The sequence below is a fragment of the Eumetopias jubatus genome, unplaced genomic scaffold (assembly GCF_037043125.1).
Source record: "Eumetopias jubatus isolate StellerSeaLion01/CBP00866 unplaced genomic scaffold, mEumJub1_p1.0 scaffold_10, whole genome shotgun sequence".
Classification (NCBI taxonomy): domain Eukaryota; kingdom Metazoa; phylum Chordata; class Mammalia; order Carnivora; family Otariidae; genus Eumetopias; species Eumetopias jubatus.
Window position 1 is genome coordinate 100,685,928 of NW_028274816.1, and position 23,311 is coordinate 100,709,238.

Genomic DNA, 23,311 nt, shown 5'->3' on the forward strand with positions numbered 1-23,311 from the left:
GCCTGCTGGAGCCATGCCCGCTTGGCCCCTCCTGACAGTGGCTGGGTGCTTGGGTGTGGGTGTCTGTGTGCCTATATATTGGGAGTCTTTGCCTCTGGATACGTGGGTGTGGGTCCCAAGCTTTGGATTAGAAGCGGGGAGCTGTGTGCCTACGCAGGTACCTGTGACTTGGCTCTAAGCCACCCAGTGATAAGGTTGCAGTGGACTAGGGTATGTCAGAGGGTGGATGTTTTGGGATGTTTTGGAAAATCCTTGGAATAAGGCCTGCCATCTGCCTGGGCAGTGATGCCAACAGAGTCTCCTAGGGTAGGGGCATAACGCTAGGAGCCAGCCCTGCAGGCCTGCCCATACAGGCCCCTGGGTTGGGGGCCTAACCTTGGGGGCTGGCCGTGCAGGGGACTGACCCCATCCTCCGGGAGGAAATGTAAACCCAGAGGACTGCTCTAGCCCTGGTCTGGTGGAGCTGGTGGCTCTCTGAGGACCCTGCCTGCTGACCCCTGCCCCGAAGCCTCTGAGAGTCAGGCTGGTCCCCTGGAGGGCAAAGGACTGACTGTGGAGCATTGCTTGCAGGCCGCTCTCCCCCATCAGGCAGATGCCACATCGGGCCACCCATCCTGCCCTTTCCCCCCTGCTGCCCCTTGCCTCCAGGCAGCGTCTGGCAACTGGCCTGAAGTTGCCTCCACAGCATGTTCTCTTACCTTCTTTCAAGTTAGACCGCAGAACCCTTGCAGGCTGGAGCCCTGCTGCTGTCATCCCTTCCCTAAGGCTGCCTGTCTCTGCACAGACCTCCCCCATGCCAGCCCCTCTCTCCAGATCCCCGTGCCCCCCGCAGACCTTCCCTGCACCAGACCCTCTCTCCAGATCCCCGTGCTGCCCCGGTCTAGCCTTCTGATCAGCGGTGTGGTCCATGCTGGCAGGAGGGAGGCGTGAGTCACCTCAGCGGCTCGGGGAGAGGGCTAAGAATGTTCCCCCTGCGCAGCTCTGATGCTGAGTCTGTGACGCGACCGGGGACAGATATAGGCCTGGAGCTCGGCTGCCTTGTTTTTTTTTTTTTTTTTTTTTTTTTGGACTCTGGAATGTAAATAGATGTTTCAAATAGAAACGCTTTAACCTTTGGGTTAAAAAAAAAATCCATCCCGGATAAACACGGCCATGAGGGCCCAGGCAGCCTGGTGTTCCCCCCCCACCCCCCTCCCGCCTCCTCTCCCCATCTCTTGATCAGTTTCCAGACAGGATGCAGAAGCCTGTGGCTAAAAAAGCAGGTGTCCAGGGATGCTTCTTGGGCAGCAGTGTGTGTCGCCAGGCCTCCCCAGCCCAAGGGGTTGGGGAATGGGGCTTTCTGGGATGGCTGTCTACCCTGGACTCTGCCTGCTCCGCCAGCAAGTCTTTGGAACCCTATTTTAGGGCCATCCTTTGCTCCCTGGGCTGTCTGGTGCACGGCCATTCTGCAGTGCTGTGCCTGGCGCATGGATGAATGAAGGTTGCTTTGAAGGGGCTGGTGTCCAGGGCTGAGGTCAGGATTCCTGGGTTCTATTCTGGGGCTTGGCCCTCTGGGTCAACAGACAGATATGGTGAGTTGCCCCAGTGGGTGAGCCAGAGCCTTGGCAGGGGGAGCCCATGGGGGCTGCAGGGCAGTCTGTGCTGTCCCTGCTTGATGAGGGGAACCAGTCACCGCTTCTCATAGGTCCATAGGGGTCTTCCTTGATGGATGGGGTCTCTGCTTGGCTTCTCCACAACAGCCCAGCACAAAGTGGGCACCCGCCCATCCTTTAGGCCGTGTTGTGGCTTGGGGAGCCTTGGAGCCCGAGCTCCTGTGTGGGATTCCCAAGGACTCAGCGCTGGGGGATCCCCTCTTTCCCTTCTGTGGGCCCTGGATTCCCCTGTGGCCCGGACTGGGCAGTGCTGATTCTTGGGCATTGTGCAGGATCTTATAAGCAGACATGGAGGAGGAGCCTCCTTCCCCCAGTGAGGGAGGGTGTGAATCCTGCTTGTGCCAGGAAGGGATGCTGTGGATGCTGGGAAGTGCCATGAGGTTTGGGTTTGGTATTGGGGTTTCCCCTGGATATTCTCATTCATGTTCTTCAGACCATTCCGAGCTTGGCCGGGCATGTGGGTGTGTAGGTGTAGGGGTAAGGTAGGAAGGGCGAGGCACTAAAAATGTCCTCAGTGACGAGGGTATCAGGGGCTTTCCTTACCTTGTCTCTTGTAGGAAGGTATGATTAGCCATGCTTTACAGTTGAGAAGGATCAGAGAGGTTAAGAAACTTGCCCAAGGTCACAGGGTAGGTGACGGCTGTGATTCGGATTCAGGTCTGTGTGTCGGGCTACTGCTAACCCACACCAGCATTCCTTTGTGCACGTTGTTTAGAGGTGGCCCTTCTTCCGGGTGGATACATCTTCATGCCAGAGCATGTGGCTCAGCCCTTGGAGCATGGGCTCGATTTTAGCCCCAACTTGCCCCTTTGGTTGGGTGCCCTTGTGTAGCATACAGTCTGCACGACTTTTCTGTGCGCCTCCTGAGTGTGTGCTCCTCAAGAATAGAGACCAGCCTGGCTTTGGGGGGAGGAGGCTCCTGAGCTCTCTCGTTTTCTGTGACTAGTGGGGACCCCTTGGTCCCTCCCTGTAGGGAAATCAGGGGAGAAGGGGGCTCAGGCACGAAGTTGAACACTCCATCCCGTCCAGACCGCCTCCCCTGGCCCCCGTCCCCTCCTCCATCCCCTCTTCTTGGTTTTGAGACCCTCAGCTGTCCCTTCCCTGCTGCACAGCTGCCGGAGAGGAAATCAGATTAACTGTGTCCACACACACACAGCTGTAACAGCTGTCAGGTTGGCGGCAGAAATGAGTACAGCCAGCCTGGGGACACAATGAGAAAGAAAGTTCTCAAGCTTTCAGTTGTATCAGAATTGGTTTTTTTTTTTTTTTTAAGACTATTTATTTATTTATTTATTTGACACAGAGAGAGAGAGAGAGAGAGAGAGAGAGGACAAGAGAGAGAGAGAGAGAGAGAGAGAGGACAAGTAGGCAGAGCAGCGGGCAGAGGGCAAGGGAGAAGCAGGCTTCCCTCTCAGTGGGGAGCCCGATGGCGGGGCTCGATCCCAGGACGCCGGGATCATGACCTGAGCTGAAGGCAGACACTTAACCGACTGAGCCACCCAGGCGCCCCTCTATCAGAATTGTTAAGGGAACATATATTAAAGTGCAGAGCGCCAAGCCTTGGCCCCCGTGAAGGGTTCAGATTCTATAGGGCAGCCCAGGAACCAGCATTTTTGACACGTTTCCGGTGACTGATGTGAGTAGACTCAGACTGTGCTTGGAATAAGGGCTGTGTGGACAGAAGTCGTGTGGACGGGGTCATGGGGCCTTGCAGCCTGCCAGTGGACATCACCAACAGCCCTGGAAGGCCTGGGAGGGCTCTGGGGCTCCTCGGAGCAGGGTGGACTGGGGAGGGAGGAAGGCTGTCGCCCCAGTCAGAGGCAAACCCAGCCCCCAGCAGCCTGGCGGTCTGCAGAGGGAGGATGTCTTGAGACGCTGGGCAGCAGGTGTCTGAACCCCAGCTGGGGTGGGGGATTATGGCAAGCGGCCAGGTGGGCAGGTGGGCAGGGCGCCCTGCTGGATGCTCAGGGCTGGGTTGCACTGCCCTGAGGCCCCTGCTGTCCACCCCAGGTGTGGAGCGACCAGTCCCGGCAACAGCTGCAGCCTTTGAATGAGCAGTATGCCTTTTTGCTGCCTCTAGCTTGGTGCCCCAGTGTTTCCTGGAAATGGCTGGGCTGGGGGAAATGAGTCTTTTTCTCCTCCAGATAGCAGCATGAGATCAGTGAGTAAATCTCTCTTCATCAGTAAGACCCTTCGTGCCTTTCACCAGGCCTCTGCACCCCCTAGGCTTAAGGTCCTTCAGAGGCATGGTCTGCTTCAAGGTTTCTGGGGGTTCTAACAACCCAGCCCCCTTCTCCCCTGTGCTCCTAGGCTCTGGTGTGCTGGGGGCCAACTGGATGCCCTGTCTTGATCCCTGCATCCTTCATGCAGAGTTTGGCTCCTCACTCCATCATGCAGGAGCAGCCCTCATGGTTTCTCCTCGTGTGTTTTTTTTAGTGGGAGGCTGATAGAGTCAGAAGACCCTGAGTAAGCCCTAGCTCCTCTGCCTCCTTTCCAGATGATGTGGGACAGGTGTCTTTCCTCTGTGGCATGATGGGCTTGGGACGTTGAGTTGCTGATCTGCAGGCCCTTCCTGCGCTGACATTCCAAGAGCCCCTGGCGTCAATTGCACGTTGCTTCTGCCTTTCAAGAAGGGGGGCCCAGGAAGATGTGGATGGTACTGGGGAGAGAGCTGGCACAGTGAGGTCGGAGCCCAGAGAAGACTCTGACTGCTTGGGGCCCCGAGAGCAGGGAGTGAAACTTGTGCGCATCTGTGCTAAGTAATGCTTCTGAGGGGCCGGAGGGTTGCCACGGCTGTGGGCTGTGCCGCAGGGGACAGAGCAGCTGTTCTTGGGGGTAGCGAGGCAGGAGAGACAGCCTGGATGTGCTGTGGTTGGGAGGAGGCTGTTCGCAGAGATTGCTTCCCGAGTGCTGGGCTCTAGCTGCCAGCCACTCCAGTGTGTGTTTCGTGGGGCCCACGGGCCGGGCTTTGATCGGGACAGGACCGCAGAGCGACCTTGGAGCAGTCTGAAACCAGAGAGCTAAGGCCTCGCTCTGGCAGAGGTGTGAGCTTGGAGTAGTTCTAAGTAATTTTTTTTTTTTTTTAAGATTTTATTTATTTGAGAGAGAGAGGGAGAGAGAACATATGTGTGGGGGGAGGGGCAGAGGGAGAGGGAAAGGGTCAAGCAGACTCCCTGCTGAGCCGGGAGCCTGACGTGGGGGCTCAATCCCAGGAGCTGGAGATCACGACTCGAGCCAAAGGCAGACGCCCAACCGACTAAGCCCCCCAGGCGCCCCGAGTTCTAAGTATTTTATTTCACGCACTTTAGAAACATTCTGAGAAGTGGTCCAGAGTCTTCAGTAGACTGCCAGAGGGGTCCGGGACACACACAAATCTCAGGAGCCATTAGTAATAGCCCTGACTAGCCACCCCTGAGAGCTTCCTGGGCCCAGGGCCGAGCTCCCCTGCGAGTCCTCTCCTGAGCTTGAAAGCTCTGGGAGGAAGGTACTAGTCTTACTCCCATTTCCCAGATGCCTGCACAGAGCACAGGCAAGTGCTTGGTGCCTTGCGCTAGGAAGTGGTGCAGCCTGACTTGAACCCTGGCATCCTCTGACTCCAGAGCCGTGGCTCTTAACTATTATGTGATGTCTGTTCGCTTGCATTACATGAGGAGCTGTGAAAATTGCTAGGTGAGAGTCCTCCCCAGCTTGCACATGGGGAAATACTGTCTGAATTGTGGTAGAACCTGTTGAGCCTAAATCGGCCTCACTAGTCACGTAAGAGCCCAGAAATAGATCATGGGAAACCGTCCTTGATGGGGAGGGGTCATCGGCGTCATAGGGAGGAGTGTGAAATGCTGTTCCCTGCCTCCTTCCAAAATCCCTCAAGGCCGAGAAAGGGACAAGCTCCTTTTCCCATTCTCCAGAGGGACAGAACGAGGTCATTAGACATTTAAGGAAGCTGCTGACCACTCAGCCTGCTGAGGGAACTCCTTGGGGCTCGGGTGCTGGTTTGGAAGGCGCTGCCCACCCGGGTGGGCTGCCAACATGTTGTTCTCCGGAGGGGCCAGTTATCCAGGTCGGCCAGTGTGGAGGGCCCGGGGTGCCCTGTGGTGGAGCCAGGCTACTTAGCTTAGTGTTCGGAGGGTGTGAGTCCCTGCCGGTTAGCTGGTGGGATCTTCTGCATAGCAGCCTAAGAAGTTTGGTTTCCACGAGTCTGTGCAGAGAGGGGGCTGAGACAGGTGATCTCAAAGGCCTTTTACGCTCTCCCCTCTTTCAATAGGGGAGTTCCTTCGACCCAGGGCTTATCTGCAGAGGCCTTATTTTTTTGTCCTGTGTAGATGTTCCAAACAGCTCAGTGCACCCCTGTCTCATACTCTCTGTACCCTGGATCCCTTCCTTCCCCCGCTAGCCGTCTGTGGCTGGTGACTCCTGGGAGTGGGGTCTTTGAAGAGCTGAGCCTTAAGTTTTTTAGGTCTGTTGGGCAGGTCTACATGCTGTGCTGGCCCCTTCCATCTCGGGCTTCTCCGGGGGCAGGGGGAAGAAAGGTACTGTTTCCTTGCTGCCAGGGTTTGGGGCACGGGGATTCTGGAACCGGTGATTTCTCCACTTGAGGGCTCTGAGCCGGGGCATGCTTACAGTATGTTCAGAGCAGGGGGAAGGCTTGGCCTTGCCCTTGGGCAGCCAGATTTGTTTTTTATTTTGAACCCTTTTTCCTAAAGGTGCTGCTAAAACCTGCTCTTCATGTCCCAGAACTCCTGCTTGGGGGCAGCAGCCCTTTGTCTGGACACTCTTTCTAGTCTAAGGCTGTGCTGGTGGCCGTTCCAGAGGTTGTCCCGTCAGCACCTGCCTTGTCTCCACCTGAGGAGCCGGGCTATCTATCCCTGGTCATGCTGTCCAAAAAATCCGTGGTGGGAGCCCCCACTGGGCTGATGGGGTTCACAGAGAGGTGGGCGGCCCAAGCATCCTCACTAAGGTTTTGGCACTGCCCAGGTGGGCCCATGAGGCTGGGCAGGGTGGCCCCTTGTGAGCCAGAGCCTGGTATGCGTGAGGCCACTCCAGAAATACACAGCCCTGCCCACTCAACTGCCTCAGCTGGGGCTTCTCCACGGAGGCAGTGTGAGTCAGTCTTGCAGAAGGCCGGAGGCCGGCATGATATTGCTGCTTTTTCCTAAGGCCACCACTCCCAGGAGGAAGGGGCAGAGTCCCGCAGGAGTAGAGTCTGGAGCAGAGTAGACCCGGACCCTTGCGTCGTCCCCCTCTAGGAGATGACTGTGTTGGCCATCTGACTTCCTCTCCGTTTTCTACAGCTCTCTGTCAGAGGGAGGCATGGGGGCGGGGGTAGGACGCAGGGCCTTGCCCTCCTACCTGACCCCTCTCCTGGCCTTTCAGGGGGCTCTTTGCTAGCTGGAGTTCTCAGCCTTTCCTCTGAGGGAGCGGTGCCCCTTAGCCTACTCTCTTCCTTTTTCAGAAGTCCTCCCACTTTCTTGGTCCACCAGGAGGCGGTCGAGAGCCTCCTTCTATCTTGACACACCCATTTCTCCTTCCAGGTGCTTGGTTCTAATGGCGGCCCCTACCACCTGCCCTGCTCGCGCCAAGCTGGCAGAGGGCACAGATCCTCTGGGGGCTGCGAGGCCGCCAGGCTGTAGGTTTTGTGTCCAGCGGCCTTCATTCAGGAGGCTCTGTGCCTCCCCCACACCCTCTCCCTGACTCCAGCTGCTCAGCCGGCACCCCTTCGTCTTAGAGGCAGCTTGTGACCTGGCAGCCCCCTGGGCTGCTGCATTCTATCCGGGCCCCACAGAGCCTGTGGGCTACTCTTCCCTCGTTGGCTGTGCTTCCCGCTTGCATGGGAATGAGGCTGGGGTGGCGGAGCCCACGGGCCGTCCTGCCACCCGCATAGCAATGGGGCTGTGGCTCCCGCTGCCACTGGGGCCTAGCTTCTCTGCCGTGGCGGCAGCTGTGTGGGAGCGCGGCCGGGGGGGTGGGGGGTAGGGGGGACAGCCCCTGAGCCTCAGCCCGTGCCCTCTCCGCAGGGCTTCTGCAAGGGAAGCTAGCAGTGCCGGCGGCAGTGGCATCCCGAGCCGGGTTATCTGCTGGGAGCCGGGAGCACTTGGACCCCTGCCCTTCCCTGGGCGGGCAGGCTGGCAGGCATCCGGCTCCTGCAGCCCAGCACTGCCGGGAGCAGCAGGTTGAAGCCTGGCCTCTTGGCTAAGCGGACCGAGTGCCATGGGCCAAGCCAGCCCTGCCGAGGAATAGATAACTCTCCAGCCAGCCTGGGACTTTGTTGAGCGTTTCCAGGGCTGGGGAGACCTGAGGCTGGCTGCTGGCTCCTTGCTGTCACTCTGCTTTGCACCCTGGATGGGGTCGGCCATCTCCAGAAAAGCCCCTTTGCAGGCCCTTTCCAAGGGCCCTTCCTCCTGGTACCGGGGGAAGACGTGGGCTGGGAGGGAAAGTGAGTGATGTGTGTGTGTGTCTGTGTATGTAGCCCCACCCTCCTGGCCACATCTGGCCACTCCTGCAGATGTGGCTCTGGCCTCGTGGCCACAGAGTCGTCAGTGTGGCTGGCGGGCAAACCACAGAGGAATGTGCCTAGCAGTGCTGGGCGGAAGGGGGCTGGTGGGAACCGAGCTATTCTGCTCAGGCTTTACCTCCCCCGCCCCCCCCCCCCCCCGCAGTGGGTCCCAGAGGCCGTATTCTGGCAGGAGGGTCGTAGCTGGGCCTTAGCCTTCGGCAGGCCTGGCCCCTGCCTGGGTGACACTCATTCAGTGTGGGTCCCCTGGAAAGATCCAGGCCCATTGACTACACAGGGTGTGGAAGCCTCTCTAGCTCAGCCCTCCATCCCCTCCCAGCTCCCTGTCCGCTTCCAGTGAGGGTCCATGATGGGGCCCTGGGCAGGGAGCTCTGCGCACCAGGGCAGGAGACACTGGTCACCACCAGGATGTTGGGGTCCTTCCTTCTCCAGGCCCAGGCTGGAGTGGGCTGCCTTGCCATGGGAAGGTCTTCCCAGCTCCCTGTGGCCTCCCTGGGCTGGAGTGAGAAAAGTGAGGGCTTTCTTTGGAGAAAGAAATGGAGAAGAAACAAGGTGGGTTGGCCCTGCCTCTCTCACTTCCTCCTTTCCAGGCCTTGGGTAGCTTGCCTTCCCCTTTCTGCTGGAGTAGGGAGGCTCTGTGGAGTGTGGGCTGGGCTTGGGGCTCCCTGACGGTGTGCTGTTTGCCCGGTTGCCCTGGCAACCACAGGGCAGTGGTGGGGAGTGACATTCAGGGACCAGAGGACAGTAGACAGGGATCAAGAGGTCGAGACCCATGCTTCCCATGAACCCCTGGGAACATTTACCTCTCCCTGGGGCTCCTGAGCCCATTGTCCACATGGGAGCCTGGACCCAAGATCTTGGGACCCAGCAGGCCCCTCCAACCCCTTTCCCCTTCCGAGCCGGTACTCCCTGAGACTGGAGTTCTGAGATCTCTGCCTGAGCTCCAGCCTCCGCCCCCCCCCAATGCCGCTACCCTTCTTCCTGTCTGATTCCCTTTCCTTTCCTGTCTCCTCCTCCCACCTCCTCCCTGCGCCCGCCCGCCCATTCTCTCGTTTCCCCTCCCCCCAGGCACAGCTGCTGTTTGGCTCACTCTATATATAGCGGCATTTTCAGGGTAATTACAATAAAACTGTTGAAAGGAGATAATCCAGCAAAGGAAGCAGAGTCTGACTCCCAGCCCCCTCCTTTCCCTGGTTTGGTGCGGCCCTGCACCCCTTTCCCTGAGGCCTGCTGCTCCCACCCCGCCCCCCACCCCCATTCTCACAGCCTCGCCTTTGGGCCCCATCTGCCCCAGCTGGGTGTGGGACAGAGAGAAGGGGAGAGGCGACCTGTCCAGAGGGTCCCCACAGGTCTCTCCTGGGGGTTTATTAAGGGCCCTGGCTGCCAGCCCCCTCAGTGCTAGAACCAATCTCTGCTTCAGTTTCTCTTCTAGGATAGGCTTCTGGGCAGGGAATGTGTGATGTTGAGAGGTGGGGAGGAGGCATGGGAAGGACAGTGGTTAGAAGCCTAGAGTTTGGATTCACATTCGGTTCCTTGATCACCTGGCTGTATGTCTATGGCCATGTACTTGAACTTTTCTGAAGCTCGGTTTCCTTGTCAGGAAAGTAATTCCTGTAAAAGGCCCAGTGGTGTTAACGATCAATGACAGTATCGGGTGTTGAACATTCACAGTCTTCCAGAGATTGTGCTTCATGCTTATGCATACTTTGTTTTTTTTCTTTTCTTTTTGTTTCAAAGGGTTATTTATTTATTTTAGAGAGAGAGAGAGAGAGAGAGAGAGCAAGCGTGTGTGCTTGAAGTGGGGGAGGGAGAGAGGGAGAAGCAGACTCCCCACTGAGTGCGGAGCCCGATGCGGGGCTCGATCTCGCGACCCCGAGATCAAGACTTGAGCCAAACCAAGAGTCGGATGCTTAACCGACTGCGCCACCCGGGTGCCCCGGCTTCTGCATATTTTTTTACTGAAGTTCCTGGCTTTGACCGCGTCAGTTGAGACAGAACGTGGTTCTGCGGAGCGGAGGGACTTGACGGCCCCCTCGCGCGCTGCTCTTGTGGGTCTGGTGGTCATGCCTGGTAGCTTGCCGGACCCCCAGCTGGGCTGCCAGGGCGCAGTGGTGTCGACGCTGGGCTCCCTGACGCCGGTCTCTTGCCCCCGCAGTGGAGGTGAAGCCGGTGCTGCCCGGAGCCATGCCCAGCGCCGCGGGGGGCGGGGGGGGAGGCAGCCCCAGCCCCGCGGAGCTGCGGGGGGCTCTGGCAGGCCCCGTGGACCCCGCGCTGAGGGAGCAGCAGCTGCAGCAGGAGCTCCTGGCCCTGAAGCAGCAGCAGCAGCTGCAGAAGCAGCTCCTGTTCGCCGAGTTCCAGAAACAGCACGACCACCTGACACGGCAGCATGAGGTCCAGCTGCAGAAGCACCTCAAGGTGAGCGAGGGGGGCGCGGGGGGGCCGCCCTGACCTCCGACCCCTGCCCGGGCCTGGCTCACCCTCCCCCCGGCCCCCCACCCACCCGCCCCGCCCCTGCAGCAGCAGCAGGAGATGCTGGCGGCCAAGAGGCAGCAGGAGCTGGAGCGGCAGCGGGAGCAGCAGCGGCAGGAAGAGCTGGAGAAGCAGCGGCTGGAGCAGCAGCTGCTCGTCCTGCGAAACAAGGAGAAGAGCAAAGAGAGTAAGGCCTGGGCCTCCTGCCCCCGTCCCCCCAGCAGCGGGCTCCCGGCCCCCGGTACCTAGGTCAGCCATGCCCCTGTCCCGCAGGTGCCATCGCCAGCACTGAGGTGAAGCTGAGGCTCCAGGAATTCCTTCTGTCGAAGTCGAAGGAGCCCACGCCAGGCGGCCTCAACCATTCCCTCCCACAGCATCCCAAATGCTGGTAATGGCCCATGGCAGGCGTGGGTCACATGGGCGTCCTGCTCAGGGGCTTGCCTGGCTGCAGGACGGCAGGGGGCTCCTGGCCCACATGGACAGGCCCCCGCAGTCTCTCTTAGGGGATGAAACTCCCACCCCTGGCTTCTCTCCTTGCTTCCCTCCCCAGGACCCATTTCCTGTCCCTTGATGCAGTGGCCCTTTCCTCATTGTTGATAGCTAGGTGGCAGGTCCTGCTGGCTGGGTAATAACCTAGATCTGTTTCCATCCCTACCCCACACCCCCAGGGGAGCCCACCATGCTTCTTTGGACCAGAGTTCCCCTCCCCAGAGTGGCCCCCCTGGGACGCCTCCCTCCTACAAACTGCCTTTGCTTGGGCCCTATGACAGCCGCGATGACTTCCCCCTCCGCAAAACAGGTGTGTAGTGCCCAGCCTGGCTTTCCAGAATATGGCTCCTTGGAGGTTAAGGGTGGGAATGTGGAGGGGCCAGGCTACGGGGAGGTGTGTGCCTATTCGTGTGGATGCCTCTGAGCCCGGGCTACCTTCTCCCCAGCCTCCGAACCCAACTTGAAAGTGCGTTCGAGGCTAAAGCAGAAGGTGGCTGAGCGGAGAAGTAGTCCCCTCCTGCGTCGCAAGGATGGGACAGTCATTAGCACCTTTAAGAAGAGAGCTGTTGAGATCACCGGTGCTGGGCCTGGGGGTAAGGGCTCCTTCCTCTCTTGTTCCTGTTCTGAGGTCCTGGGAGTGGGGGGTGGCTCTGAGCATGCCCAGGTGACAGCCAGTTCTCCCATAGTGTCGTCCGTGTGTAACAGCGCGCCAGGCTCCGGCCCCAGCTCTCCCAACAGCTCCCACAGCACCATTGCTGAGAATGGCTTTACTGGCTCAGTCCCCAACATCCCCACCGAGGTACAGGCCTGCTGAGGGCTGGGCGGGCGGGCCAAGCTCCTCCGTTTCCCTTGGAAGAAGGAAGGCAGCTCCTTCCTGTCTGTCTTGCTGAGAGTATCCAGCAGGGACCTCCCTGCCCATGTGGACAGGCTAGAGGGACCTATTGCCTTTCAGTGGGCTTTGTCCCATGGGCCTCTGAAGGACCGTGATCTCTCAGTACCCCCCAGGTGGGGCTCGGTGTGGGGAGCGGGGAGCGAGGCACCATTCAGAGCCCTCGGCCCCAGGTGGCCCCCCTTTGCCTGTTCTCATGCCTGGTCTCTCCCAACTGCTCCCTAGATGCTCCCCCAGCACCGGGCCCTCCCTCTGGACAGCTCCCCCAACCAGTTCAGCCTCTACACGTCTCCCTCTCTGCCCAACATCTCCCTAGGGCTGCAGGCCACAGTCACTGTCACCAACTCACACCTCACCGTAAGTATGGGCTGCATGCCTCATCCTGCCTCTGGTATGTTGAGGTCTGTGGTCCTGGATGCCTCACAAAGCCCTGAGGGAGATCAGATGGCCTTCCTCAGAGCAGGGGTGGTGGGGGTGTGGGGGGTGTGGGGTGGGCAGAGGATAGGTGAGGGATGCTGACCCAAAATTGGCAGGACTGGAGACAGATTCAGCCCCTCCCTCATCTCCCTCTCCCTTCCCCACCCCAGGCCTCCCCGAAGCTGTCAACGCAGCAGGAGGCCGAGAGGCAGGCCCTCCAGTCCCTGCGGCAGGGTGGTGCACTGACGGGCAAGTTCATGAGCACATCCTCCATCCCTGGCTGCTTGCTGGGCGTGGCGCTGGAGGGCGACACCGGCCCCCACGGGCATGCCTCCCTGCTGCAGCACGTGCTGCTGCTGGAGCAGGCTCGGCAGCAGAGCACCCTCATTGCTGGTGAGCGGGCGGGCTGCTGTGCAAGGGGGGTGGGTGTCGGGCCCCTCTTCTGAGGCCACCAGGCCACCGTCAGGGAGTAGCCAGGGACACTCTCCAGCTCTATCACAGCTCCCCTCCAGGGCATCATTGACTTTTTCTTCCCTGTCCTACAGACATGATTGAGTACCTACAGCCTACCAGATGCTGGTCGCCTGTTCCCGAGCAGTGCTGTCCAGCAGACCTACAACACTGAGCCACATTTGTAACTTAAAGTTTTCTAGAGCCACATTAAAAAATGTAAAATGGGGCTGGCTCCACCTGGCTGGCTCAGCTGGTAGAGCATGTGACTCTTGATCTCGGGCGGGGTTGTGAGTTTGAGCCCCATGTTGGGTGTAGAGATTACTTAAAAATAAAATCTTTAAAAAAAAACATGAAAAGAAACTGGTGAAATTAACTTTAATAACATGTTTAACTCAACAGATCTGGAATATTGTCATTTTTAAAAAGATTTTATTTATTTGTGAGAGAGAGAGAGAGCACGAGGTGGGGAGGGTCAGGAGGAGAAGCAGACTCCCCACTGAGCAGGGAGCCTGATGCAGGACTTGATCCTGGGACTCCTGAATAATGACCTGAGCCAAAGGCAGTCGCTTAACCCACTGAGCCACCCAGGTGCCCTGGAATATTGTTATTTCAACATATAATCAATATAGAGTTACCAGTGAGATATTTTGTGTTTCATACTGTCTTTGAAATCCAGTGTATATTTCACACTTAGAGCACCTCTCAATTTATTTATAATTTTTATTTTAAAGATTTTATTTACTTATTTATTTTTTAAGATTTTATTTATTCATTTGGGGGAGAGAGAGTGCGCACAAGCAGAGTAGGGGGCAGAGTGAGAAGCAGACTCCCCACTGAGCAGGGAGCCTGATATGGAGCTCGATCCCAGGGATCATGACCTGAGCCAAAGGCAGACGCTTAGCTGACTGAGCCACACAGGCGCCCCTTATTTATTTATTTATTTATTTATTTATTTATAAATTTTATTTATTTTTAAAGATTTTATTTGTCAGAGAGCACAAGCAGGGGGTGTGGCAGGCAGAGGGAGATCGGACTCCCCGCTGAGCAAGGAGCCTGATGGTGGACTCAATCCCAGGACGCTGGGATCATGAACCGAGCCGAAGGCAGATACTTAACTGACTGAGCCACCCAGGCATCCTTATTTATTTTAGAGAGAGAGAGAACGCAAGCGGGAGAGGGAGAGGGATAAGTAGACTCTGTGCTGAGCACGGAGCCCAACGTGGGGCTTGGTCTCATGACCCCGAGATCTTGACCTGAACCAAAATCAAGAGTCGGACAGATGCTCAACTGAGTGAGCCACCCAGGCATCCCCATCTCAACTTAGGCTGCATTTCAAGTGCTCAGTAGTTAATGTGGCTGGCATCTCTGGAACTGGGCAGCATAGCTTTGGGCAGTCAGACCTTAAGCAGCTGGTGGCATCAGAAGAGGTTCTGCGTAAAAGATAACACGACCCTGGCCCCCAGGCTTCCCCACCTGATGGCATCCATGTCTGTGATCAGGGAGGTCTTGTTGGAATTGGGGAAAACTAGTCATTGTTTACCTACATGAGAGCCTAAGACTACATGTGTAATCATAAGGGGATCAAAGGGAGAGAGTGGTGAATCCAGGAAGGCTTGCTGGAAGCAGTGACTTTGAGCCACAGGACTGTTCCATTGTGGGGAGGAGGAAGAATGGGGCTCAGGTTTGGGAGCCGGGTGCCCTGGGCCCCTCCAAGGTTTTTCCTGATTATGTAGGTGATGGTGTTCTAGGAGGGGGAGAATCCCGGGGTAGGATCGGGGTGCCCGGTGCCCTGACAGTGATGGTTACTCCCCTCCTCCCACCACACAGTGCCACTCCACGGGCAGTCCCCGCTGGTGACAGGTGAACGTGTGGCCACCAGCATGCGGACAGTGGGCAAGCTCCCGCGGCACCGGCCGTTGAGCCGCACTCAGTCGTCCCCGCTGCCCCAGAGCCCCCAGGCCCTGCAGCAGCTTGTCATGCAGCAGCAGCACCAGCAGTTCCTGGAGAAACAGAAGCAACAGCAGCTGCAGCTGGGCAAGGTGAGCTGGGAGCAGCCAAAGGCCAGGGCGGTGCCGGGGGCCGGGCAGAGCAGGGCACCGGGCTGGCAGCGACGGAGCGGGGGCGGCTGACACCCTAGGCTATACCCCAGGCTCCATCTGCTCTGACATAGCACCTTGCCTCCTGGAGAAGCTCTGTATGGGCTGGCCGGCTGCCAGGGGGAGGCCAGGGATGGCCAGGCCCTCCTGGGCCACAGGCTGCATGACTGCGCCCCCTCCCAGCCGATGGGCCCCCTTGCTCTGCTCCCAGATCCTCACTAAGACTGGGGAGCTGTCACGGCAGCCCACCACCCACCCTGAGGAGACGGAGGAGGAGCTGACGGAGCAGCAGGAGGCCTTGCTTGGGGAGGGCGCCCTGACCATCCCTCGAGAAGGCTCCACGGAGAGTGAGAGCACGCAGGAAGACCTGGAGGAGGAGGAGGAGGAGGAGGAGGAAGAGGAGGAGGAGGAGGAGGAGGAGGAGGACTGCATCCAGGTCAAGGATGAGGAGGGCGAGAGTGGCCCTGAGGAGGGGCCCGACTTGGATGAGTCCGGTGCTGGTTACAAAAAGGTGCCCCCTCCGCCCCAGCCCTCGATCCCTAAGCCTCTGTCCCCTGCACCCCTTTCTGTCTTTGCCTTTCCCTCTCCCCACTCTGCACGGCCCAGATTTCGCCGAGAGCAAAAGCAGAGCAGGAAAGAGGCGAGGGGCGGCGGAAGGGGGCGCTGCTTGTGCGGGTCTCATAGCCGTCCGTGCCCCAGGCGGCCAGCCCCCTCCCTGCCGCTGCCGCTGTGACGCCCCGCCCCTCCCCCCCCCCGGGCTGCGCGCGCATAAGCCCGAGGCCTGCGTGCCTGTGTTTCCGCCTGCGTAGGGCCGGTCGTGCGTCGTCGGTCTGTGCGTGCATGTGCGCGTGTGTATACACACGCCCCCGCTGTTACTACAGTCGGCCCTGCACCTAGCCGCACTCCATTCATTGCGGACACCGCCGAGCCCTCCCGGCCTGACTCATCCTGCCCCCTCCCACGCCCCCGTCCCTCCCAGCCTCTTACCTCAGTGCTACTCTGGCTGACTCATCACGTCCCCCCGCCCCCCAATCTCCTGGGAGGTGGAGATGGGAAGGCTGGAGTGCCTCCTGTCCCTGGTGGGAGGAGATGGGGAAAGGAGGAAGTTTGGAAGAGGAGGGCTGGAATAGAGGCCCCCTTGGAGGCCCCAGGACACTTGTCCTCACTTTCATCTCCTGCCCGCTCCCCCACCCTCCTGTTCAGGTGTTCTCCGATGCCCAGCAGCTGCAGCCACTTCAGGTGTACCAGGCACCCCTCAGCCTGGCCACTGTGCCCCACCAGGCCCTGGGCCGCACCCAATCCTCACCCGCTGCCCCTGGGGGCATGAAAAGCCCCCCAGACCAGCCCGCCAAGCACCTCTTCACCACAGGTGAGCCCCACCACTGCCAGTGGTCCTTCCACCACATGCCAGGAGCCTAAGCTTGGTATCTACCCTCGTGCGACCCGTCGAGGGACCATGTGATTCTTGCGCCATCATTTCACATAAGCCCTGGGGCCCTGGGTGAAAAGAACCCACTGTCTCAGTTGGGCCCTGCCCTTCCAGCTTCCTGTCCTCCTCTCTTGTGAGGTCAAAAGTGAGGCCTCAGTCCATTCCCGAAAGCCTTTCCACATGAAGCTGCCCTATGCTGGCCTCTGAGGGAGCACAGACGCCTGGGGATGGTCCTACCTCACCGGTGGGGCGTAGGGGGTTGGAGCAGCACATAGGGGCTGTGACAGAAGGGGGAAAAGGAGGGTGTACCCCGAAGGGGGGGTACAGTGTTGAGAGCATGGTGGGCAGAAGTCAAAACCAGTGGGGGTGTCAGGGGCAGCCTGGCTGAGGCTTGAGGAGCAGGGAGGCTTTTGACTGACAGTAATGGAAGAAGGGGGCCGACTGCAGGCGGAGAGAAGAGGGGCAGGTGTGTGGGAAGGTGCCTGAAGGGGCTGTGAGGAGGTACCTGGGTCAGGGCTGGCTGGGGAGAGCCCAGGAGCTCTGCTGAGGATGGCAGCGGCTGGCTAGGCTGACAGGTGTGTTTCCGGTCCAGGTGTGGTCTACGACACGTTCATGCTGAAGCACCAGTGCATGTGTGGGAACACACACGTGCACCCTGAGCACGCTGGCCGGATCCAGAGCATCTGGTCCCGGCTGCAGGAGACGGGCCTGCTTAGCAAGTGTGAGGTAAGGGAGCCCCTCCTTCCGTCCCCCAACTCAAACCCAGCAAAAACCTTTGTGTCTCCCCTTCCACGAAGCCTCTTTCTGCGTCTTCTTCATCCTTCTTTCAACCCCTGACCACAAGGTCAGTCCCCTCAGCCACCTCTCCGTTCCTTCCCTTGCAGCCCATTTTGCTGAATGGGGGTGGTCCTGGACCGGGGTGCCTGGGGGCCAGGGCATACTTTCACAAAAACCTTGGGATTCTCCTAAGGCCAGAAGGTGGCTCCATGCGTCCCAGGCTGTGGGGGCAGAGAGAGGGTGTGGGCCTCAGGGAGAGCTGGGCCTTTGGTGCATCCCCTCACTGGCCTCCTCTACTCTCCCCACACAGCGGATCCGGGGTCGCAAAGCCACACTGGATGAGATCCAGACGGTGCACTCCGAATACCACACCCTGCTCTATGGGACCAGCCCCCTCAACCGACAGAAGCTGGACAGCAAGAAGCTGCTCGGTGAGCTGGCAGGCATGGGCCAGGCCATGTTCGCTGCCCTGCTAGGATAGGGAACTCTCAGGGTAGGCAGGTGGGCCCCCATGGGCACAGGTCATCCCCTTGCCACACTGCCCATCTCCATGGGGCGCCGTTCACATAGACTACCACAAGGGTGGGGTGCATTGCAGGCGAGGGGAAGGTGGCAGGTCAGGCTTAGTGATGGGGGATGGCTCTGATCTTCTCCCTAACTGATCGTCCCCCTTCTTCCTGCCATCTGCCCCAGAAGTAAGGTGTCCCCGTCTCAGAATGGGGCACAGACCTCTTCCAACTTGTGTGGGCTACAGAGGCCTGTCCTGTGCTTGGGTCTGGCTGCCTTTTTCTGGGAGGAGCTCGCCACGCTCTACAGGCCCCAACCTGTAGCCCTGCAGTTGAGGCAGCTTCCCGAGTAGCTCTGTCCCTCTTCCTTGCAGGCCCCATCAGCCAGAAGATGTACGCCATGCTGCCTTGTGGGGGCATTGGGGTGAGTAGGGCACCTGCCAGTAGGGATGGGTGGGTGGCTCTCCCAGCTCTTGCCCCTCCTTTCCTGCCCGCCATGGCTGCTGGCCCACCGTCCAGGTGCCCACCCCCATTCTTGCCCTCCCCCTGCAGGGGGCACGCTGAAGCCTGCTCTCCTGCCCCCGCAGGTGGACAGTGACACTGTGTGGAATGAGATGCACTCCTCCAGTGCTGTGCGCATGGCAGTGGGCTGCCTGGTGGAGCTGGCTTTCAAGGTGGCCTCAGGAGAGCTCAAGGTGAGTGTGTGCCCGAGGCCTCGGCACCACTTGGCTTGGTTCTGCATCCTCAGGGGTGGAGGACAGGGGCAGCCGTGGCTTTCCCTTGAGCAAGGCACTGTCCTTGCAACCTTAACTCTCGGGTGCCAGAGTGGGGAGGAGGTGCTAGCTCCTGGGCCAGCTAGGGAGGTGAGGGGTCAAGAGGGACTGGGAAAGAGGCACTAGTATCTGATGCTCTCATGGGTATCTCAAGGTCAGAGATGGTGCCTGCCGGCCCATGTGGCCTGGGGCCCTGTCCCTACTGTGTGGGATACATATTCTGATCTGTGCTCTCTTCCCTGGCTGGTTTGCGTGTCTCTCCTTCTGTGTTCACCCCCTTTGTGGCCACCTTGCCTGCCTGCCTGTGTGTCTGTCATCTCTGACCCCCTCTGGCTGCACCGCTTCAGAACGGATTTGCCATTATCCGGCCCCCAGGACACCATGCGGAGGAGTCGACAGCCATGTGAGTGCCACCCCAGGCCTGCACTAGACCCACTGCCCTCCTCCCTTCCCTTCTGCCTCTCCGCCCTCTCCGTGGAGCTGATGTGTCTCTTTTGCTCCTGGAGCAAACATCTGGTAAAGCTGACCTCCCCAACCCTTTTCTCCCCCCTCCCCCCCACCCACCAGGGGATTCTGCTTCTTCAACTCTGTAGCCATCACAACCAAACTCCTGCAGCAGAAGCTGAACGTGGGCAAGGTTCTCATCGTGGACTGGGTAGGCAGTGGGCTGGTGCCAGGGTCAGCCTTCAGGAAGGCCCCACCCCAACGCTGCCCCCTCTTCCTCAGGTGCCCGCACCACTGCTGGGCCTGATGACTTACCACATTGCTTCCTGCTGGAGTGTTAGCCCAGCCCTCCCATTCCCGCAGGGCTCCCTCCTCACGAAGAGAGACTCGAAAGTGGTTTTGGCCCTGGTCCATCTTGGCCCCCACCTTGTAGCCTCAAGCAACCGAGATTTTCTGCCTTGAATAATATAGACTCTTACCAACATTGCTAGAGGCACTCTCTCTCTCTCTCTCTTTTTTTTTAAGATTTATTTATTTATTTTAGAGAGTGAGAGCACTTGTGTGCATGCGCGCATGGTGGGAAGGAAGGGCAGAGGGAGAGGGAGAGAGAAGCTCAAGCAGACTCTGTGCTGAGCACGGAGCTCGATGTGGGGCTCTCTCTCAGGACCCCGAGATCATGACCTGAGCCGAAACCAAGAGTTTGGATGCTTAACCAACTGCGCCATCCAGGTGCCCCTAGAGCCACTCTTGATGGGGGGCTGACTATGCCCGGACACACAGTACTGCCCACGGCCACCTCGAGTGGTACAAGTTAGGATGTGCGTTTCTATAAGTGGAGACACTGAGCTGTTGGGTGACATAGCCAACCAAAGTCACATAGTTTGGGGTGTTGGCACTGGGCTTCAGATCAGGCCTTTCAGCCCTGACACTTGTGCTCTTGTTGCTGGGCACTGTTTAAGGGCACCCACCACTCCCTGTGACTGGGCAGTAACCCAGGAGCAGCCCTCAGCAAAGATGAAATCTCTTTGAAGCCCAACTTTGGCTTAGAAATTCATGTAAATGTTGGGTTCTTCAGAATGTCTCCACTTTCAATTCCTCACTAGCTTTAACGCCCCCCCCCCCCCGCGTTGAGTAGAATGGGCTCTGCAGGGAAATCCACCATATTTTCCCCGTGGCTTTGTATCTCCTCTGGGCAGTGCCACCTGATGGCCCATAGAGCCTGGGCAGAGAAGCGCGGGATGAGACTGTTGTGAACGGAACATGATGCCCTGTAGCTAGGGATGGGCTGCACCCCCAGAGTTCACCATAGGTGGAGGTGGGGGGCAAGTGGAATTTTGACCTTTGGGCCAGAGCCTGGGATTTTTTTCTGAGGCTTCCCCCCCTCCCTGCTAGGACATTCACCACGGCAATGGCACCCAGCAGGCGTTTTACAATGACCCCTCTGTGCTCTACATCTCCCTGCATCGCTATGACAACGGGAACTTCTTTCCAGGCTCTGGGGCTCCTGAGGAGGTACACGTCCTGGGCTCAAACGTGGGGCCCCTTGGGGAGGTGGCAGAACGGGACCTGGCAGGGAGCCCTGGAGGCCTGTGGTGGGGCTGGTTCCCTGGGGAGTCTGGGCTCCTAGTGGGAGGACCACATAGGCCAACTGCCCCTCCATGCAGAGCAGCGGTGAGCTGAGTAAGGGCTGGAATCAGGGCTGAGGGCGGGGGCAATGTCTGGGATCCCCAGGCAGTGAGAATAACCCCTCCCCCACCGCGCTGCCAGGTTGGCGGAGGGCCGGGCGTGGGGTACAATGTGAACGTGGCATGGACGGGAGGTGTGGACCCCCCCATCGGAGACGTGGAGTACCTAACGGCCTTCAGGTGGGGACTGAGAAGGGTCAGGGGTGGGGTGGGAGCCCCCGGGGCCCTGCCATGGGAGGGGCAGAAGGCACTCAAGTTCGGTGCAGGTGGAGGGGGTTGTCTCTGGGGGGAACAGAGTGAGGTGAGTCCTGGCCTAGCCACCCGCCCGGGTCAGCTTGGGCCCTCTTTTTGCAGGACAGTGGTGATGCCCATTGCCCACGAGTTCTCACCTGACGTGGTCCTGGTCTCTGCCGGGTTTGACGCTGTTGAGGGACACCTGTCTCCATTGGGTGGCTACTCTGTCACCGCCAGATGTGAGCTGCTGGGGGGTTGAGGAAGGCTGCGGAGCAGTGAGGATGGGGTTGAGTGGGGACACGGAGCAGGAATAGACTGGTATTGCAGAGGCTGGGAGGACGGAAGCTGGGGGGGGTGGGGCAGGTCCAAAACTTGGAATCATCTTGGCAGGAGCCTCCCACTCTCCCTCTGCCAACCTTGGACTTGGGGGGCAAGCAGGTGGGTGTGGGGTAGCAGAGAATCTCCTCCCAGAGTCCTAGGGATGGAGCTTATTGATCCCTTGTGTTTCAGTGGTGCTCCTTATGACATGTAATTGGAATTTTTTTTAGCCTATCTACTCTGTTTTATCTTTAAAGGAGCATTTAGTCCGTTGACACTGAATTTTATTATGGATGTGTATTTAGGCTTCAATCCCACCATTTTATTTTGTGCTCTTTGTTCCATCTCTTGTGTTTTATTTTCTCTTCCTTACCCTCTCTTGATTTTTTTTTTCTTTATTTCTTCTTCCTCCCTTCACCCATCCCTAAAGGCTTTGGCCACTTGACCAGGCAGCTGATGACGCTGGCAGGGGGCCGGGTGGTGCTGGCCCTGGAGGGAGGCCATGACTTGACCGCCATCTGTGATGCCTCTGAGGCCTGTGTCTCAGCTCTGCTCAGCGTGGAGGTGAGGGGTGCAGGGAGGCACTGGGGTGGGGGCAGGGAGGGGCTAGTAAGGGATGGCCCCTTTCTTGATCAAGCAGCACTGATCAAAAAGGGAGGTTGGGGTGCCCTGGGTGGCTCAGTTGGTTAAGTGACTGCCTTCGGCTCAGGTCATAATCCTGGAGTCCCGGGATCGAGTCCCACACCAGGCTCCCTGCTCAGCAGGGAGTCTGCTTCTCCCTCTGACCCTCCCCCCTCTCATGTGCTCGCTCGCTCTCTCATTCTCTCTCTTTCAAATAAATAAATAAAATCTTAAAAAAAAGAAAAAAGTGGGAAGGTTCTCCTGGGCCCTAAAGACAGCTGCCGGACAGGGAGGGCTTTCTAACCCAGGGTTCCTCCAGAAAGCTAGGTTCGCCCCTGTCATGGGAGATGTCTGGGGCCGAATGTGGGGTGGTTAGTGGGCCAGGTACCGCCACCCACTCCCCACCATAAGCCTTCTCTTCTTTCCCCTGCCAGCTGCAGCCCTTGGACGAGGCAGTCTTGCAACAAAAGCCCAACATCAACGCAGTGGCCACGCTAGAGAAAGTCATCGAGATCCAGAGTGCGTGGGCACAGGCAGAGAGGCTCAGACCTCCACTTGCCAAGGGGCAGAGGCTTATGGGCCTGCCCTGGCTGGGGATATAGTATGGGGCTTTCTGTCCTCCCTGACCCCTGCCTGCCCCTCATCCACAGGCAAACACTGGAGCTGCGTCCAGAGGTTCGCCACTGGTCTAGGCCGTTCCCTGCGGGAGGCCCAGGCAGGTGAGACGGAGGAGGCAGAGACTGTGAGCGCCATGGCCTTGCTGTCGGTGGGGGCTGAGCAAGCCCAGGCTGCTGCAGCCCGGGAGCACAGCCCCAGGTAAGCTGCCTTCCTGATCTCTGCCCATGCCCAAGCCGGTGCCCCTGCCTCAATGTGCCCCCCCCCCCGCCCCGTGCTTGTCCCCACAGGCCGGCAGAGGAACCCATGGAACAGGAGCCTGCCCTGTGACGCCCTGGCCCCCATCCCTCTGGGCTTCATCATTGTGATTTTGTTTATTTTTTCTATTAAAAACAAAAAGTCACACATTCAACAACGTGTGCTGTGTGGGTCTCTCAGCCTTGCCCCTCTGCTCTGCTAAGCTGCCTCAGGCCTTGCCTCCAATTTCCCTCAGCGTGGCCCACATCTCCACTCTAGAAGTTTGCTCCTCCTGTAAGGTGTGGGGGGTGCCCTTTCCAGCCCCTCCTCCATGTTGTGTCCCATGCCCACTTTCCTGCATTCTGTCCTTTTCCCCCTGGGAGCCTGGGCCAGCTTAAGGTGGGCATGGGGGCCCAGATAGTACCATCTGGTTTTGGAGTCTCCCTGAGCAAGGAAGAACAGTAAGTTTGGTGCCTTGGCTTCAACTGACTTGGGGGGAAATGCCTTAATTTCAGCCTCCTCCCCTCTCCAGCCTCAGGGGAAGATCCAGAAGGTTGCTCTACAGTGTAAGATACAGAGTAGAGGGGAGGTGGGTGTCCACCCAGCGACTGCCCACCCTTTTTCCTCTTCGTCATCCTGGTCATCTCTGCACAGACCCCTTTTCCTCCTTTCTCCTGGCCTCAGCACTGAGGGGAAGGC

The 23,311-nt window shown here is 58.7% G+C and overlaps 1 protein-coding gene across 6 annotated transcripts in view; it reads left to right on the forward strand.

Annotated features, from left to right (window-relative positions):
* The window catches only part of HDAC5 (histone deacetylase 5), a 36,704-nt gene extending 13,914 nt beyond the window's left edge, over positions 1-22,790 (forward strand). For 5 of the 6 annotated variants that reach the window (XM_028092756.2, XM_028092759.2, XM_028092753.2 and 2 more), the window contains 24 exons: positions 10,316-10,575; positions 10,678-10,816; positions 10,903-11,017; positions 11,298-11,428; positions 11,565-11,711; positions 11,805-11,917; positions 12,233-12,364; positions 12,595-12,817; positions 14,705-14,916; positions 15,185-15,484; positions 16,177-16,342; positions 16,995-17,128; positions 17,490-17,610; positions 18,060-18,109; positions 18,273-18,380; positions 18,806-18,861; positions 19,026-19,113; positions 20,295-20,414; positions 20,670-20,767; positions 20,942-21,060; positions 21,570-21,703; positions 22,195-22,279; positions 22,411-22,576; positions 22,666-22,790. In XM_028092756.2, coding sequence (XP_027948557.1) covers positions 10,316-10,575; positions 10,678-10,816; positions 10,903-11,017; positions 11,298-11,428; positions 11,565-11,711; positions 11,805-11,917; positions 12,233-12,364; positions 12,595-12,817; positions 14,705-14,916; positions 15,185-15,484; positions 16,177-16,342; positions 16,995-17,128; positions 17,490-17,610; positions 18,060-18,109; positions 18,273-18,380; positions 18,806-18,861; positions 19,026-19,113; positions 20,295-20,414; positions 20,670-20,767; positions 20,942-21,060; positions 21,570-21,703; positions 22,195-22,279; positions 22,411-22,576; positions 22,666-22,705 — 3,257 coding nt within the window. In that variant the 3' untranslated portion in view covers positions 22,706-22,790. The remainder of the gene's footprint in view (positions 1-10,315; positions 10,576-10,677; positions 10,817-10,902; positions 11,018-11,297; positions 11,429-11,564; positions 11,712-11,804; positions 11,918-12,232; positions 12,365-12,594; positions 12,818-14,704; positions 14,917-15,184; positions 15,485-16,176; positions 16,343-16,994; positions 17,129-17,489; positions 17,611-18,059; positions 18,110-18,272; positions 18,381-18,805; positions 18,862-19,025; positions 19,114-20,294; positions 20,415-20,669; positions 20,768-20,941; positions 21,061-21,569; positions 21,704-22,194; positions 22,280-22,410; positions 22,577-22,665) is intronic. The other variant, XM_028092755.2, reaches the window with a different exon arrangement.
* Positions 22,791-23,311: the final 521 nt, after the last annotated feature.